Source organism: Sturnus vulgaris, chromosome 5, assembly GCF_052056855.1.
Source record: "Sturnus vulgaris isolate bStuVul1 chromosome 5, bStuVul1.hap1, whole genome shotgun sequence".
NCBI lineage: Eukaryota > Metazoa > Chordata > Aves > Passeriformes > Sturnidae > Sturnus > Sturnus vulgaris.
This window is the reverse complement of record NC_142247.1, coordinates 25,171,828-25,184,592: the sequence shown is the minus strand read 5'-3', so window position 1 is coordinate 25,184,592 and position 12,765 is coordinate 25,171,828. Positions and strand designations below refer to the sequence as shown.

The following is a 12,765-nucleotide window of genomic DNA, read 5'->3' as shown; positions in this document are numbered from 1 at the left end:
GAAAATCTGAGTTACTGCCTCCTTCTAATTAGAGCAGATTATTGGCTAGGATTGGTATAGAGACCTGTCCCATACACAGACAGTGGGATGTAAGAATAGCAGGTGAGTATATCTTTTAATTTTAATTCTTCTCCCATAGAAACATACAATCAAAAAACACACCTCAAAAGCAGGGACTGAGGGCAATAGGAGTCCCAGCAAAACAAAAGGATAAGAATTTTGACCAATCATAACTCAGAGAAAGTATATTTTTCAAAATGAAAGCAAGACCATGTTATCTCCTCAATTTATATTTTGACAGTTGACCACAGTAGCTCAGTTTGTCAGAGCATGGTGCTAACAATGCCAAGGTTGTGGGTTCAATCCCTGTATGGGCCATTCACATGAGCTGGACTTGATCCTTGTGCAGCCCTTCCACTTCAGAATATCCTGTGATTCTGTAAAATTCATACTAGTCTGTTTATTTTTTACTAAATAACATTGTCTTTCAAAGCAAAAATATACAGTTGTTGTTCCTGAAATGAAAATCTTGATAAATCATTCTCTATGTATCTAGTTTGCAGAAGTTCCATTCTTTTCTCAATTTTTCCCTAATACAAACATTTACAAGCAGCACTCTGAAATCTTACACATAGATCAAAATTCTCAAGTGCCATATGATATTTTTAGAATAGTTTTATTATCAACTCTTCCCTTCAAAGTGCTTTCAAAAATACAAAGACGTAATGGCAGACAATAATTTTCTACTCTTAGATCTGCAATCTTTTCAAAAAGAAAAACCAAATCCCAACAACAAACAAGCAGAAAAGCCTCCAAACCAAAACCAAAACAAGAAACAACAACAAAAAAATCACCAACCAAAAAAAAAAAGACAAAATGAACCCATGAAAATAAGCATTTTATTGACAGAAAAATCTTGAGCGTTTTTTTGTTAATCCGGATTTACTCCAGATATGTCCTTACTTTTGATTTTATTAGTATTCTTAAGCAGAGTTATGGTGAAAACGTTGATGCTTTTACAACACTGCACCTGAAAATGTATACTGTGGAAATCTTAATTTTAAAATTCTTTCTATTATAAAAACAAAAAAATTTAAAAAAAAATTCCCTACTGTGACTGAAGACTAAATTGAGATTTATTCATGACCCTTAGGTTGACCTTAAAGAGTATAAAGAGTATAAAAGTTTCCCTTCACAGCTTTGCTTAGCAAAGAAATGTAAATGGAAAGCCTGAGGTACCATTGTAGATAAGCCAACATAAATTCTCCTGAGGTAGAGCCACTTGCATAGTGAGTCGTAATGAGGTCAAGACATTGAGACAAGTCTGCAGGGACTCTTGATTCTGAAGATTTCTGTCTCTGCTGCAAACCATCTGATAAATGCAAACATTTCTCGCTTGCAAAGCATGGAACTAAAACACATAGAAATATATAAAAAGTTAATTAAAATATAAACATATGTCAGTTCATATGAGCCAAGTACAACAACATGGTGAGTAAGAAAAGATTAGGCATAACAGCAAAAAAAAATCAGCATGACATTGAACTGAGCATTAGAATATGGAAAAAGTGTTAAAGTACTTCAGGGTTGCTGTGACATTAACCTGAGTCAGTTTCCCCTGTGTCACAGGATGAAAATGCACCTAGTACACTAGGAGTGCTGGAAGGGATGTAGGGAGAATGAAGCATTAAACTGCTATTCAAAGAATCTGGCTTTGACACTTGGCTTCTCTGTAGATGTCTTCTTTAAACTAAGGCAAGTTTAACTTTTCTACACTTCTCCATCTCTATCACCAATATCTTATTTCTCACTCTCACCTGTTGCTTTTCTCTTCCACAGATGGATTTTTCATTCTCTTCCTTGTAATACCTAAGACAATGTGACCTCAGTCATGCCTGGACTACAGCATCAGCCAAACAAACAACATGAAAAATTGGGCTAAGTGGGACGTGACAAGTCAGTACCTACCAATCTCTCAAAGGCCTCCTTATTCGGTAACATTTGAAATTGTATTCAATTAACTGTATTCCGTTAATTCACTAAAGCTGGAAGTTTCTAGCCCCAAAACATCATTTCTTAGTGTTACATTAAAAATAAAAAAGCTAACTGCAGGAACATGGCAAAAAAAATTACACCTAAAGCCTTTAGGACATTTGACATATTATCATTTTCCATTTCCAATTGCAGAGATCATTGCCAAACTAGATTCCATATCTGAAAATGTAGAGATATCTCAGTCTGTAAAGGCTAAGTTACAGAACAGGCATTTTAGTATAGACTTGCAATAACATTTGGCAGTGGGATAGGTTCAAGGTCTAGCCAGACACACAGAAAAACAGAGGAGAGAATCTCTGGAACTTCAAATTTATTTACAAAACATTTTTAAAAATATATAAACACAGTCCTTGATCATATTCTTTCTAGGAAGCTGAACCACATTTTAAAAACAAAAAAATAATACAAACCAAGTATCTCTTCTATCATGGTATCTGCTTCTAGCTTTTAAGCAAACTGTCTGCTTTCATCTCTTCACTAAACACGTATTTACACTCTTTTTCAAGGATATGAATTTGATTAGCTCAATACACAGGAGCTGCCTACCATTTCTGTTCATTGTTCTTGATCACAGAGTAACTTGCATTAATTCAAAACACCCACCATGTATTAAAGTAGAGCTTCTCAGTAAAGAACGCCTTAAAGTAAAATATAACATGTTTTAGCATTCCCCCTATATCAACTGAAACACTTTCTTCCACAAATAACAAAAGGTATACTGCAAGTCCCTACCTTGATAAGCAATTAACACAAAAGGATTCCAACACGTTCTTAAGGTCACCCAGCTTCCTAGAGTTTAAAGCACTTGGAAAACTATTCAGCATTCTGCCCTTTTTTTCATAGTGAGCAAATAAGCTATAAAAAACATAACACTGTTTTTCTGTCATGACCTTTTATTACAAGTAGTGTTTTGCACACTTGTGGTACAAAATACAGGAGAATGTTTTAATTGTATTGCATTCTGCCTGGGTCTTAGATAATACAATACAGAAATTTCCAAAATTGCAGGACATTTATCAAATTTTGCCCACATCCTGACTCTGACAGTGGATAATAGCAACTATTTCAGAGCAAAAACTGCTGTAAGCAGTTACAGAACACCACATTCAGAGAAAACTGCTGTTGTAACACTAAGTTGGTGGTGGTTGGCTTCTGCCACAAAAGCATTAGGCATTTATATCCTCTTAAAAATAAACACCAACTCCAGATGTTCACCTCATACATATGATCATTAAATCTCAATACAATTTGTATCAACAAACTATTAAATATTAGTTAATGTTAATATATGATTATTATGAAATACATTTGCAGAGGATAAAATGGGCTACTCACTTTGAACTGTGAATGTTTTGATCAGAAAAATTTAAAAACCCACAACCTACCGTAAGTGCTGCCTTTTTGTCTCTGACACCATTTGGAAAAAAGGTGGATTTAAAGCGATGCACATCATCCATGACATCATCAAGGTTTACAGAAACAAACTGCTGAAGGTATCTTTCATAGCACTGTAGAAGTGCCAACTTATATTCCTGAAAAAAAAAATCATATGTTCTTTTTGTAGTTTGTATATTGCATTTATATTTCTATAAAACATGTGGTTTCTTATTATCTTTATGAAAAAAGTATCTAGGTGAAAGAGCAACAGGAAGTAAAGCACTACAGCTTCATACAAATATCCAGCAATGTAGTGTGAACACTCAACATATGAAAGGTTGAAATACTTAAAAAAATGGCCTGTGCTTTGCACAAGCACAAAACTTTTGCAAGTTTTAGTGAGTTTTGTTTATTCTAATCATAAATACAACGTATCAGAGAACAATTATACAGCAGGGTCCTGGGCTACTGTAATAAAGAGTTGCTGGAATACAGTTTTACAACAGTAATGGCAACAATACTACACTTCAGAAAAAAGTACTTCATAATGTAGACCTTTATAAACAATATATAGATATAATCACTTCTCTCTTCCTTGTGTCCATGTTGTCAAAGGGCTTTTTATTTTTTTTATAAAACAGATAGAAAGAGTAAGATGCATTAAAAAAGATAGAAAGAACTGAAAACTGGAATTTACATATGGCCAAGAAATCAGCATTAAAAGACCAGGAATTGCCCTGGGTCTTTAAGAACTGTTAACAAAGAGGATGTTGAGCCTTATGTCTCATTCCAAATACAGCTCTCCTGCAGCAGGTCAAACCACTCTAAAAGCATGCTGACTCTATGGTTCAGTTCTGACTCAGATCTGGAAGTGACACTTACTGAATCACCACCACCACTTCCTTCAGCAAGGATTACATGTAGGTTTCTCTACCAATTTCACTAATTCTAGCACACACACTAAATAAATTCTTGAGGAAAAAGTAACTAATTTCTGCAGGTAAAAATGATCCTTTAATATTTAATCACACAACATTCTTATTTCCTTGCACTCCCTTATTTTCTTCAATATAAATTCCTTCCACCACAGTGACACTTAAATTTTTAATCATCTGAGGAGTCTAACTCACATGGCCCTATTGTCCTAATTGCTATGTGAAAGCAGAAGCCATACATAGAAACTTTGACTTCCCATGGACAGTTATGGGCAGTCACTTGTGTAATCTAATAGGTACATTCAGGCTGTGATAACTCTTAGAATCCAAAGCCATGGATCAGAATACCATTAAGATAGTTATTGACACATAACAAAAAAGGTACATTCTAAACAGTTTAAAATATGTGTGTATGACCAAAGATAACAGGCAGATACAGGCAGAGTGGGAGGCAGGGAAAAAAACGAGTCAGTGCTGATCACATGATGACTAATGGACTAAGCAATTTCCAGATATATGACTTCATGAATTTAGGTGTGTCCTAAAATATACATAGCAGATGTATTATAGGAAGGACTCTAAAGGCATTAAAAAAATACAGCAAGAGGACAGAAAGCTAAGCAGGTGCCTATCCACTGACTATTCATATGCAATAATTATTTTTAAGGACTACATGTAGTTAAGTATTATATAATGTGCAGGTTAAAATTCAAAATATTCAGCACTGGTTGTCAACTAGGAGTCAAGAGGGGTACTTATGAAATAGGCTTTACCCCACCTATCACAGACCTTGATTTTACACTACATTCATCCTTCCCGTAATGCATTTGAAATTTGCTGACTCCATCACCTGTTGTTTCTATTTATTTCTTTTCAGGGAAAAAAACAGAATGAAAACTAATTAAGTTAAAGAAATGCACTTAAAAGTGGGAGCTCAAAAAAAAGTTGAAAGTATTAGGCTGGTCAGCTAAACAAATTCTTCAACAACACCAATAACTTTACTGTAGAAAAACACATTATAATAGAAGTTTGAGGTTGCAAGCAGAAGTCTTTGCACAGAAACATGGACTATTTTCAGGCTATCTAGGGTCAGGTCATTAAGCACCTTGAACATAAGGACCAAACTATACTGGAGTGCTGCTTTGGGAAGCCAGTGCAGAGTACAGAGAACAGCATTTGATACTTTTGAAATAACCTTACTGAGTTCTCTGTAAGAGCAGCAGTTCCCAAGCACTAAAAACTTCACATAATGTTTCAAGCAATTCCTAGAGCTATGAAAACTTTAGGAATATACAAACATGAAGAAAACATGAACAGAATTGTCTAGGCAATGCTATTAACAACTGCTGCTATTCAAGCTTCCTTAAGAATTTCCGTATGTCTAAACCTACACTGTGACCCTGCACCTTCAATTGTAATGGCTCCACAGTTATGGACTCTTCTATATGCCTTCTTCAGCCTTCCAGTGAGTGCTGAGTGCTGCTGAAACTCAGCTTCAGCTGGCTGTTCTTTATTCAAGAGTAGGCCACTTTTGTGGAATTCCTTGGGGCACGTGCAATGAAGGATCTAGAAGACTTCATAACATCTGCATGGTGCTTCTGCCTTTGCCAGGGCCTGCAGAAAAGTTCACCAGGCAGCCACACGTAAACACTCTCCATAAACAGCACAAAGAGCATCTCTCCTTGCTGCATTCCATAAGCAAAGGACATAAGAATGAAAGAACGGTTTCACTGGGTATGTGTCTCAAAAAGATAGCCCTTCAAACCACCTTGATTCATTTCCAGTTATGCCCTCTTCTTTTTATTTATTTTCTTTTATTCCCATTATGTTAAAAATTAAGTAGAAGTTACAGAACTGGCTTTCTAACTATACATCTCTGAGCTTCTTCTGAGTGTTGTTTAGTAACAACACTAGTACCCTTAGTACCCTTAGTAAAATTGAAAGCCCCAGATTTTATGACACGACCTTCTGACACAAATATCACCGAGCTTGTAAATGGCTCACCCTGGGATTTTTTTTCCACAGGAAACACAAAGGACAAATAGTATATAAAAATATATTTGCCTTACTGAGTCAGATTGACAGTTACTAGGCTGGCACCCCATCTCCAACAGTAACATATGTCAGTAACATATGACTAAGTAAAAGCAAAAAATGGAGTTATCATATAGTGAAACATCCCCCAAATACTCTGTCTTCAACAATCTAGCTCCTGAATCTCTTTTAGTTGTGATCTACCCTTTTGGAGGAGACCAGAAATGCATACGTAACTCAAGATGCAGGAGCATCACTGATACATATAGTTGTACAATGTGTAATTGCACTCTGATTCTTGTTCTCTGTTCCTTTCCTGATAATTCTTTTTATTCATGTTTGGTTAACTGAGCATTGAATTGTCAGTAGAACTGCTCTATCATCGTCAATTTGCACTTTAGCAGCATTGAAAGTGCAGTTAGATATTGTACTCCGCCATGCTGAAACATCAAACAAATATTAAAGAAAGATTTTGGGGTGTTTGAAAAGGCAGTGGATGCATAGAAAATACAGACATAGAAAAGATACTTAAAAATTAGGGCAATTTTACAGCAAAAAAGCAAGAAATACAAACAACCAACTGTCACTGGAATTATTTTGCAAAAGTTTTTGCTACTTGCTAAATAGCTTTCAGTAAAATATGATTAAAAATTAAAGTAGCATAGAAACATAATGAAACAAAGGCTATGATTGAACCTTTTCTGATTTCAAATGACTTACTTTGATCTGAGCAAGTGTATCACCAACTTTCACAAGTCTTTTATTGTAATACCACTCTGGTAGTCGTGGCTTATATTTGATCCAAATGTTAAACAGAGTATTTGCTCTAAAAAAGAAAACAACATAGGAGAAAAGGTTTCAGAATAAACTGGCAGTAGACCTGTTATAAGAAGTAAACAAATCAGGAAGACTTCAAATTGTGAAAACTCCTTTCTTCCAAATCTATTTGAACTTCTACATATTTCAAAACAAGTGATCATTAAAACCAGCTTTAACAGGCAGGCAAGGACATTTCTGGGTTTCAATTCTGTTACCAGATTTTATTGTACATTTTAAAAAGGATGAATTTTCTCCCATGTAAATTCTTATTAAAATGTCCTAGTAATAATCCCCTTGTGTTGTTCAAGCACAGTCACAATCGGAAAATCTGTCCCACCTTTCAGCTAGTATTTGAGAAGTTCTGTTTGAAGAAACAATTTGATATCTTAGAGTCAATAAATTACAGTTCACAGCAATTACTGGACTGGAAACTACAAATGTTATAAGCAGAAAAAAAAATTCCCAAAATAGCAATATATGGCCAGGTAGCTGCAGCCTTGGGAACTGGTAGCCATGGAATGAACCATAAAGCTATGGAGTCTATAGAACTAGGGTATATAGAGCTCATGGTATACAGAGCTATACCATGAGTCATGAAAGAAGAAATGTTCAGGAATTTTAAATTGTAAGGGGTAGGATTCAGAGAGAAGCAAATGACACACTTACTAAAACAGAGACAATTTTATGGCAATAGTTGTGATGCTCTTCTGTTGCCTCTAATTCTAGCCACAGTTGTCATCAAGGATGTCTTAGTGCGACAAATTGCCTATTTTGCTGAACCAACAAGCCTCCCACAAATGGTAACTGATTCTCAGCAGCTTCCCTCTGCTACAGAGAGAATGACTATATCATGGCTGTACTACAGTCCCTCCCAACCATGGCTTGATGGCCTCGTGCCCTCATGTACAACTTCCCACACTATGCTTCTTTAAGAAAGCTACATTCTAGCTGGAAAACAATAACTGAGCAGACAGACTGCCAGTAAGTACTGAGACTTTTTCATAAAAGAGTCCCATTAGGAAATCATTACCAGTATTGACAGTGTTCACAGTGCCAGGCATCTCTTACATTTATTCTCTTAACAAATCCCTTGTCCAGAAATGTCAGCAGAGTGCCTTGTGATACTGCTACAGACAAATTATTTATAGGTAGCAATTTATGAGGAAAGAAAACAACTGAAGAAATATAAATTAACATTAAAAAAAATAACATCTGAAAAATATCTTTGTAGATGAAGTGTCATGCATAAACCATATGCTTAGTGGTGTGAGGTGGCTGGAACTTTTCAACTTCTTTTTAGACTGGGATGGTAGATTAGAACACAAGACACATTCTTAAACTGTTCTCTGACATTCAAGCACTTGGAATGTATTCTCACAGTCTCTCATAACTCTCCATTTCAACTTGTAAGAACACTCCCAATTAAAAAAAAAGCACAATAAATAACATTTTTTCCACACAGAAATCTGTGAGCCACCTTCACATTTCAAGATGAAACAGATGGCTTTATGAGAAATCTGTCAAAATAATCTTTACAACAAAGAAATGCAACAATCATAATCTTTTTTTTTTCCCTAAAAGTATAATCTCAGCACAATTCTCAGTTCTTGAAAGTAAGCAGCAAGGAAATAAGTAGGACATCCTAGAGGTGTACCCTAAAGGAAAAATGCAGTAACAGCACAAACTAGGCCAAAAGCAACAATCAGAATAAAATGTGCTAAGGCATTTTTAAGGAGACATTTTTTAAGGAAATCATAGCCCAGTGAAATGAAGGGAAATTTACAAATGGATAGGAATGAGTCCCTCGCAGTCCATCCTTAACAGTGAATAGCCTAGGTGGGTACTGAGTTCTTATACTGATAAAAATATTCCACAGCAGTTAGTATCTGCAAAGAGGCTTCAAAGCAAAGGAATCTGTCAGGCAGCTGAGCAAATTTCCCTTGGACTATTAAAGGAAGAATTTAGGAAAAGACTTTCAGAGACCTAGAGATTTGATGGATTTTAGGGGGAAAGGGGCTTAGAAGAGGGAAAAGAGATGGCAAGAATGACCTGGATGAAGCTTTGGAAAGGTAAGACTAGTACATTTAAGACTGATCAGCTCAAAGTCCCCCAGCAATGGTGATCTTCATTTCTTGTCATGAATGTTCATGTTAACACATGAGATTCTCAGATATAATAAACAGTAACAAATCCGTAAAAATCTAGTTTAGCAAAGTACTGACAAACCTGACCAGACTTTCCACTTCAGTGGGAAGCTTAAGGTAAACTGATTCTACTACAATGCCATGACTAACTGGAAGTGAGTTCATGACACAGGAATGTTTCTTTGACACAGACAAAAGAGGAGAGTGAGACACTTCCCAAACAGCTCCTCAGCCTTTCCTTTAAACAGCCTGTAGGACACCAGATTAACAAGTTAAGCAAGTGAATTCTTTTAAAAAATGGTGGACTGTTGGAGCTCAGAGGTGAAATTTCTTTATTTCCATCCATAACAGAAAAAAATTTCCCTAAGGTCAACCCATAATATGTGCACAGGATAAGGCCCACGTGGCTAAAATCTTTACTACAAGTATAATGAATTCTCTGATACTGATCGAAAGCCATATTATTAAATACGGGTGGCTAAGCCACACAACATGAGATAAAATCAATAGTTCAAGGGAAAGATCTGATGGCCCTGCTGCCAAGAGAAATGAGGCAAAACAACTTATTGTTTAGTTGAGGAAAAATTACTTTTGATTGCTATTTCTGACTAAAAAGATTTGTGATACCAGGGCAAATCCTCAGTAATTTTTGTTTCCTACATTAGAATATTTAAGTGCCTAAGTTATGGCCTTTCTGTTGGGCTATAAACAGCAAAGTTTGAAAGAGTTGGAGGAATTAAGCTAATAATTTTATTTTTCTAAATTGAATATACTTGCCACATGGAAGCTGGTTTTCTTGTTGCTTGAAGAACAAGAACACTTTGATTTCAATCTATGCCACAGAAGATAGCTTGAAAAATGACATAGCAACAAGTCTTTAGAGAATTTAGGAAAGCATCTGCAATAGCCATTACCTTAAGAAATTCTTAGGATCAGCCAAACTAGAGCTGGTTCTGCAAGCAGCACATACTCCAATTTTGAGTTATCAAATAATGAAGCAGTAAGGAGAAAAAACCCTGAAATTTCACAATCACAAAAAAATAGGCTTGACTTTGCTAACTGCATAAACATATGCTAATAATCAGAATTCCAGTCTTCTACCTCTATGCTGTCCCTATACAAAATGAAGAACGCCTGAGGAATGCAGAGCTATTGGGAGCTTCATGTTACTCAATATTCCTAATGCCCTGGAATTTTAGTAGGAATCATTACCACCAGAGACTTCTACCAAGGCCTTGATAGAGTCAGTTCTCATCTCCACTATGAACACTGCAGATTTCTTCAGATGTGAAAATGCTCTCATGCCAACCAAGGTATGCACAGTCATGGGTCACGTCCACAAAATACCAGTTTGAGTAAGACAGAACTTATTTAGGTTTGAGAGGTAAAGCAAAAAAAGGCCAATTTTAGTAATGTCTGAAGCAGCCAAGTAGTGTTGCTTCTTCTAAGAGGGCTTGGAAAGAATAGCTTTCAACATAATAATACTGATCAGCTAAAGCTGAAAAAAAAAGGGCTGAAACTACCAAAAGACTTCAAAATAGCAAACCACTGAAATCAGCTGCTGAAACAATATAAAAAGCCAACATACTGAGATTCTAAACACTAGAGGCAAAAACCCTGGAGACTGACACCTGCATGATACATCTAGGCCTAGACCTGATGATGAACATGCCCCATAAACCAATTAGGAAGCCAGATAGCTTAGAAGAGTAAAGATCTCAGCTCAGACAAAGGCCAGGCTGCAGAATCTGAGTAAATTTCCGAAAATGTATACACCTACTTCAGAGCAGGATAATTTGTGGACTATTTATAGGCAACTACTGAGTGAAATATGCAAGGGTAGAAGCTGCATCTAAGTGCTAAGGTAACCACCCTGTAACCTAACTCCTATGCTGTTTTTGAAGGATCTTTTGATACTCAAGGAAAATTGTGGGGTTTATGTTAAAGACATGTAAATTTAGAACAGAGTAGTATTCAGTTAACAACAATAGAAAAATCAACTATTTACCTTAAAAGAAGCAGTTGAGCTCTTATATCACAAAGTGCCTAAATGCAGCAGAGAGAGCTACATGAGAAATGCACAGTCTTTAAAAGACATATGCATGCACTATGAATCATACACCGATTCCAGTTGCTCCATGTTAACTGCATTACAAAATCTCGACTTATGCATACCCACAGATATGCATGTATGCGAGCAAACAAATATGCACTATTATACTTGCCATATGCTCTGCCTGCATCCATGCGTATAAAAATACACCAACGTAGACAGAGACATATGCACCGGCAGAGTTGTGTGGCGCTATCCTCGCGTCGCCCCGCTTGGGAAGGCACGTAGGTGCCCACAAGCGCTCACCCTCGCACGCAGCACCACACGCTGGGGAGCTGCCAGTCCCTGCAGCGCTGTCAAGGGATTTTCCCACCAGGAAGCTCAGGCAGCTCTGACAGAACCAACATTGGTGCTGCCAACTTCCACAGCCCCTTGTGCTTTTTCCCTAAAGCACTGACTTGTAGGAAGTACTGGAATAAAAGCGGTGTTCATATTTTTAAGGGGTTTTCGTTACAGTGAAATAAATAAATAAAAAGGGAACGGATTGCCGGTGCTCTGGCACACTGCTGGAGAAGTTTCTTTGGCGAGCACACTCCTGGCTCTCTCCCAGCTCAGCGGGCGCGGGATTCCCAGCGCAGCCCGTGGCTGCGGCGTGAGGAGGGAGCCGAGCATGGGGGGCGCGGCGCCGCGGCGGTGCCCGGCGGGCCGGGAAGCGAAGGGGCAGCCCGGGAGCGGCGGGCCGGCGACGCGGAGAGCCCGCGGCGCGGCTGAAGGAACAGAGCGAAGGAGGAGGGATGCGGCCGAGAAAAGGAGCTGAGGCAGGGGCAGAGGGCGCGGAGAGCGGCTCCCGGAGCGGGCGGCGAGACGGGAATCGGGGGCGGCGGCGCAGCCCTACCCCTGGCGGTGCAGGTCGTGCTGCGGAGGCTTGGCCTCCCCCGCGCCCCGCAGCCGCCGCAGGGAGCTCAGGACGCGCCGCAGCTCGGCCTCGAAGCTGTCCACCACCGGGTTGCCCCGCGCCACAGGCCCGAAGAAAGCGGCGTGCGGGGCCTGCGGGCCGGCGGCGGGGGTCGGTGGCCCGGCGGCGGGGGTCGGTGGCCCGGCGGCGGGGACCGGTGGCCCGGCGGGCTCCGCCATGCTCGGCCCGGCCCGGGCGCGGACGCGTCGCTGTCTCTGGGCAACGGCCGCGGGCAGCGGCCCCGCGGGGCCCCCCTGGGCAGGGCGGGACGAACGGCATGGGACGGGTTTTCCACAGCCTGTCTCACCGGGGACGGCGGTTGGCTCTTACCGATTGTGCCGCTGTGCCTACTGCACGGCTGCGCATAAAAGAAAGTGTGTTTATCCTCTAAAT

General features: G+C 38.8%; 1 protein-coding gene across 1 annotated transcript in view; it reads right to left on the bottom strand.

Annotated features, from left to right (window-relative positions):
* CFAP54 (cilia and flagella associated protein 54) overlaps window positions 1-12,551 on the bottom strand; it is a 102,449-nt gene extending 89,898 nt beyond the window's left edge. The window contains exons 1-4 of the mRNA XM_088166104.1: window positions 12,313-12,551; window positions 7,122-7,227; window positions 3,441-3,587; window positions 1,240-1,411 (exon numbers count right to left, since the gene is read on the bottom strand). Of these exons, the coding sequence (XP_088022230.1) occupies window positions 1,240-1,411; window positions 3,441-3,587; window positions 7,122-7,227; window positions 12,313-12,551 (664 nt within the window). The remainder of the gene's footprint in view (window positions 1-1,239; window positions 1,412-3,440; window positions 3,588-7,121; window positions 7,228-12,312) is intronic.
* Between the last annotated feature and the right edge of the window lie 214 nt (window positions 12,552-12,765).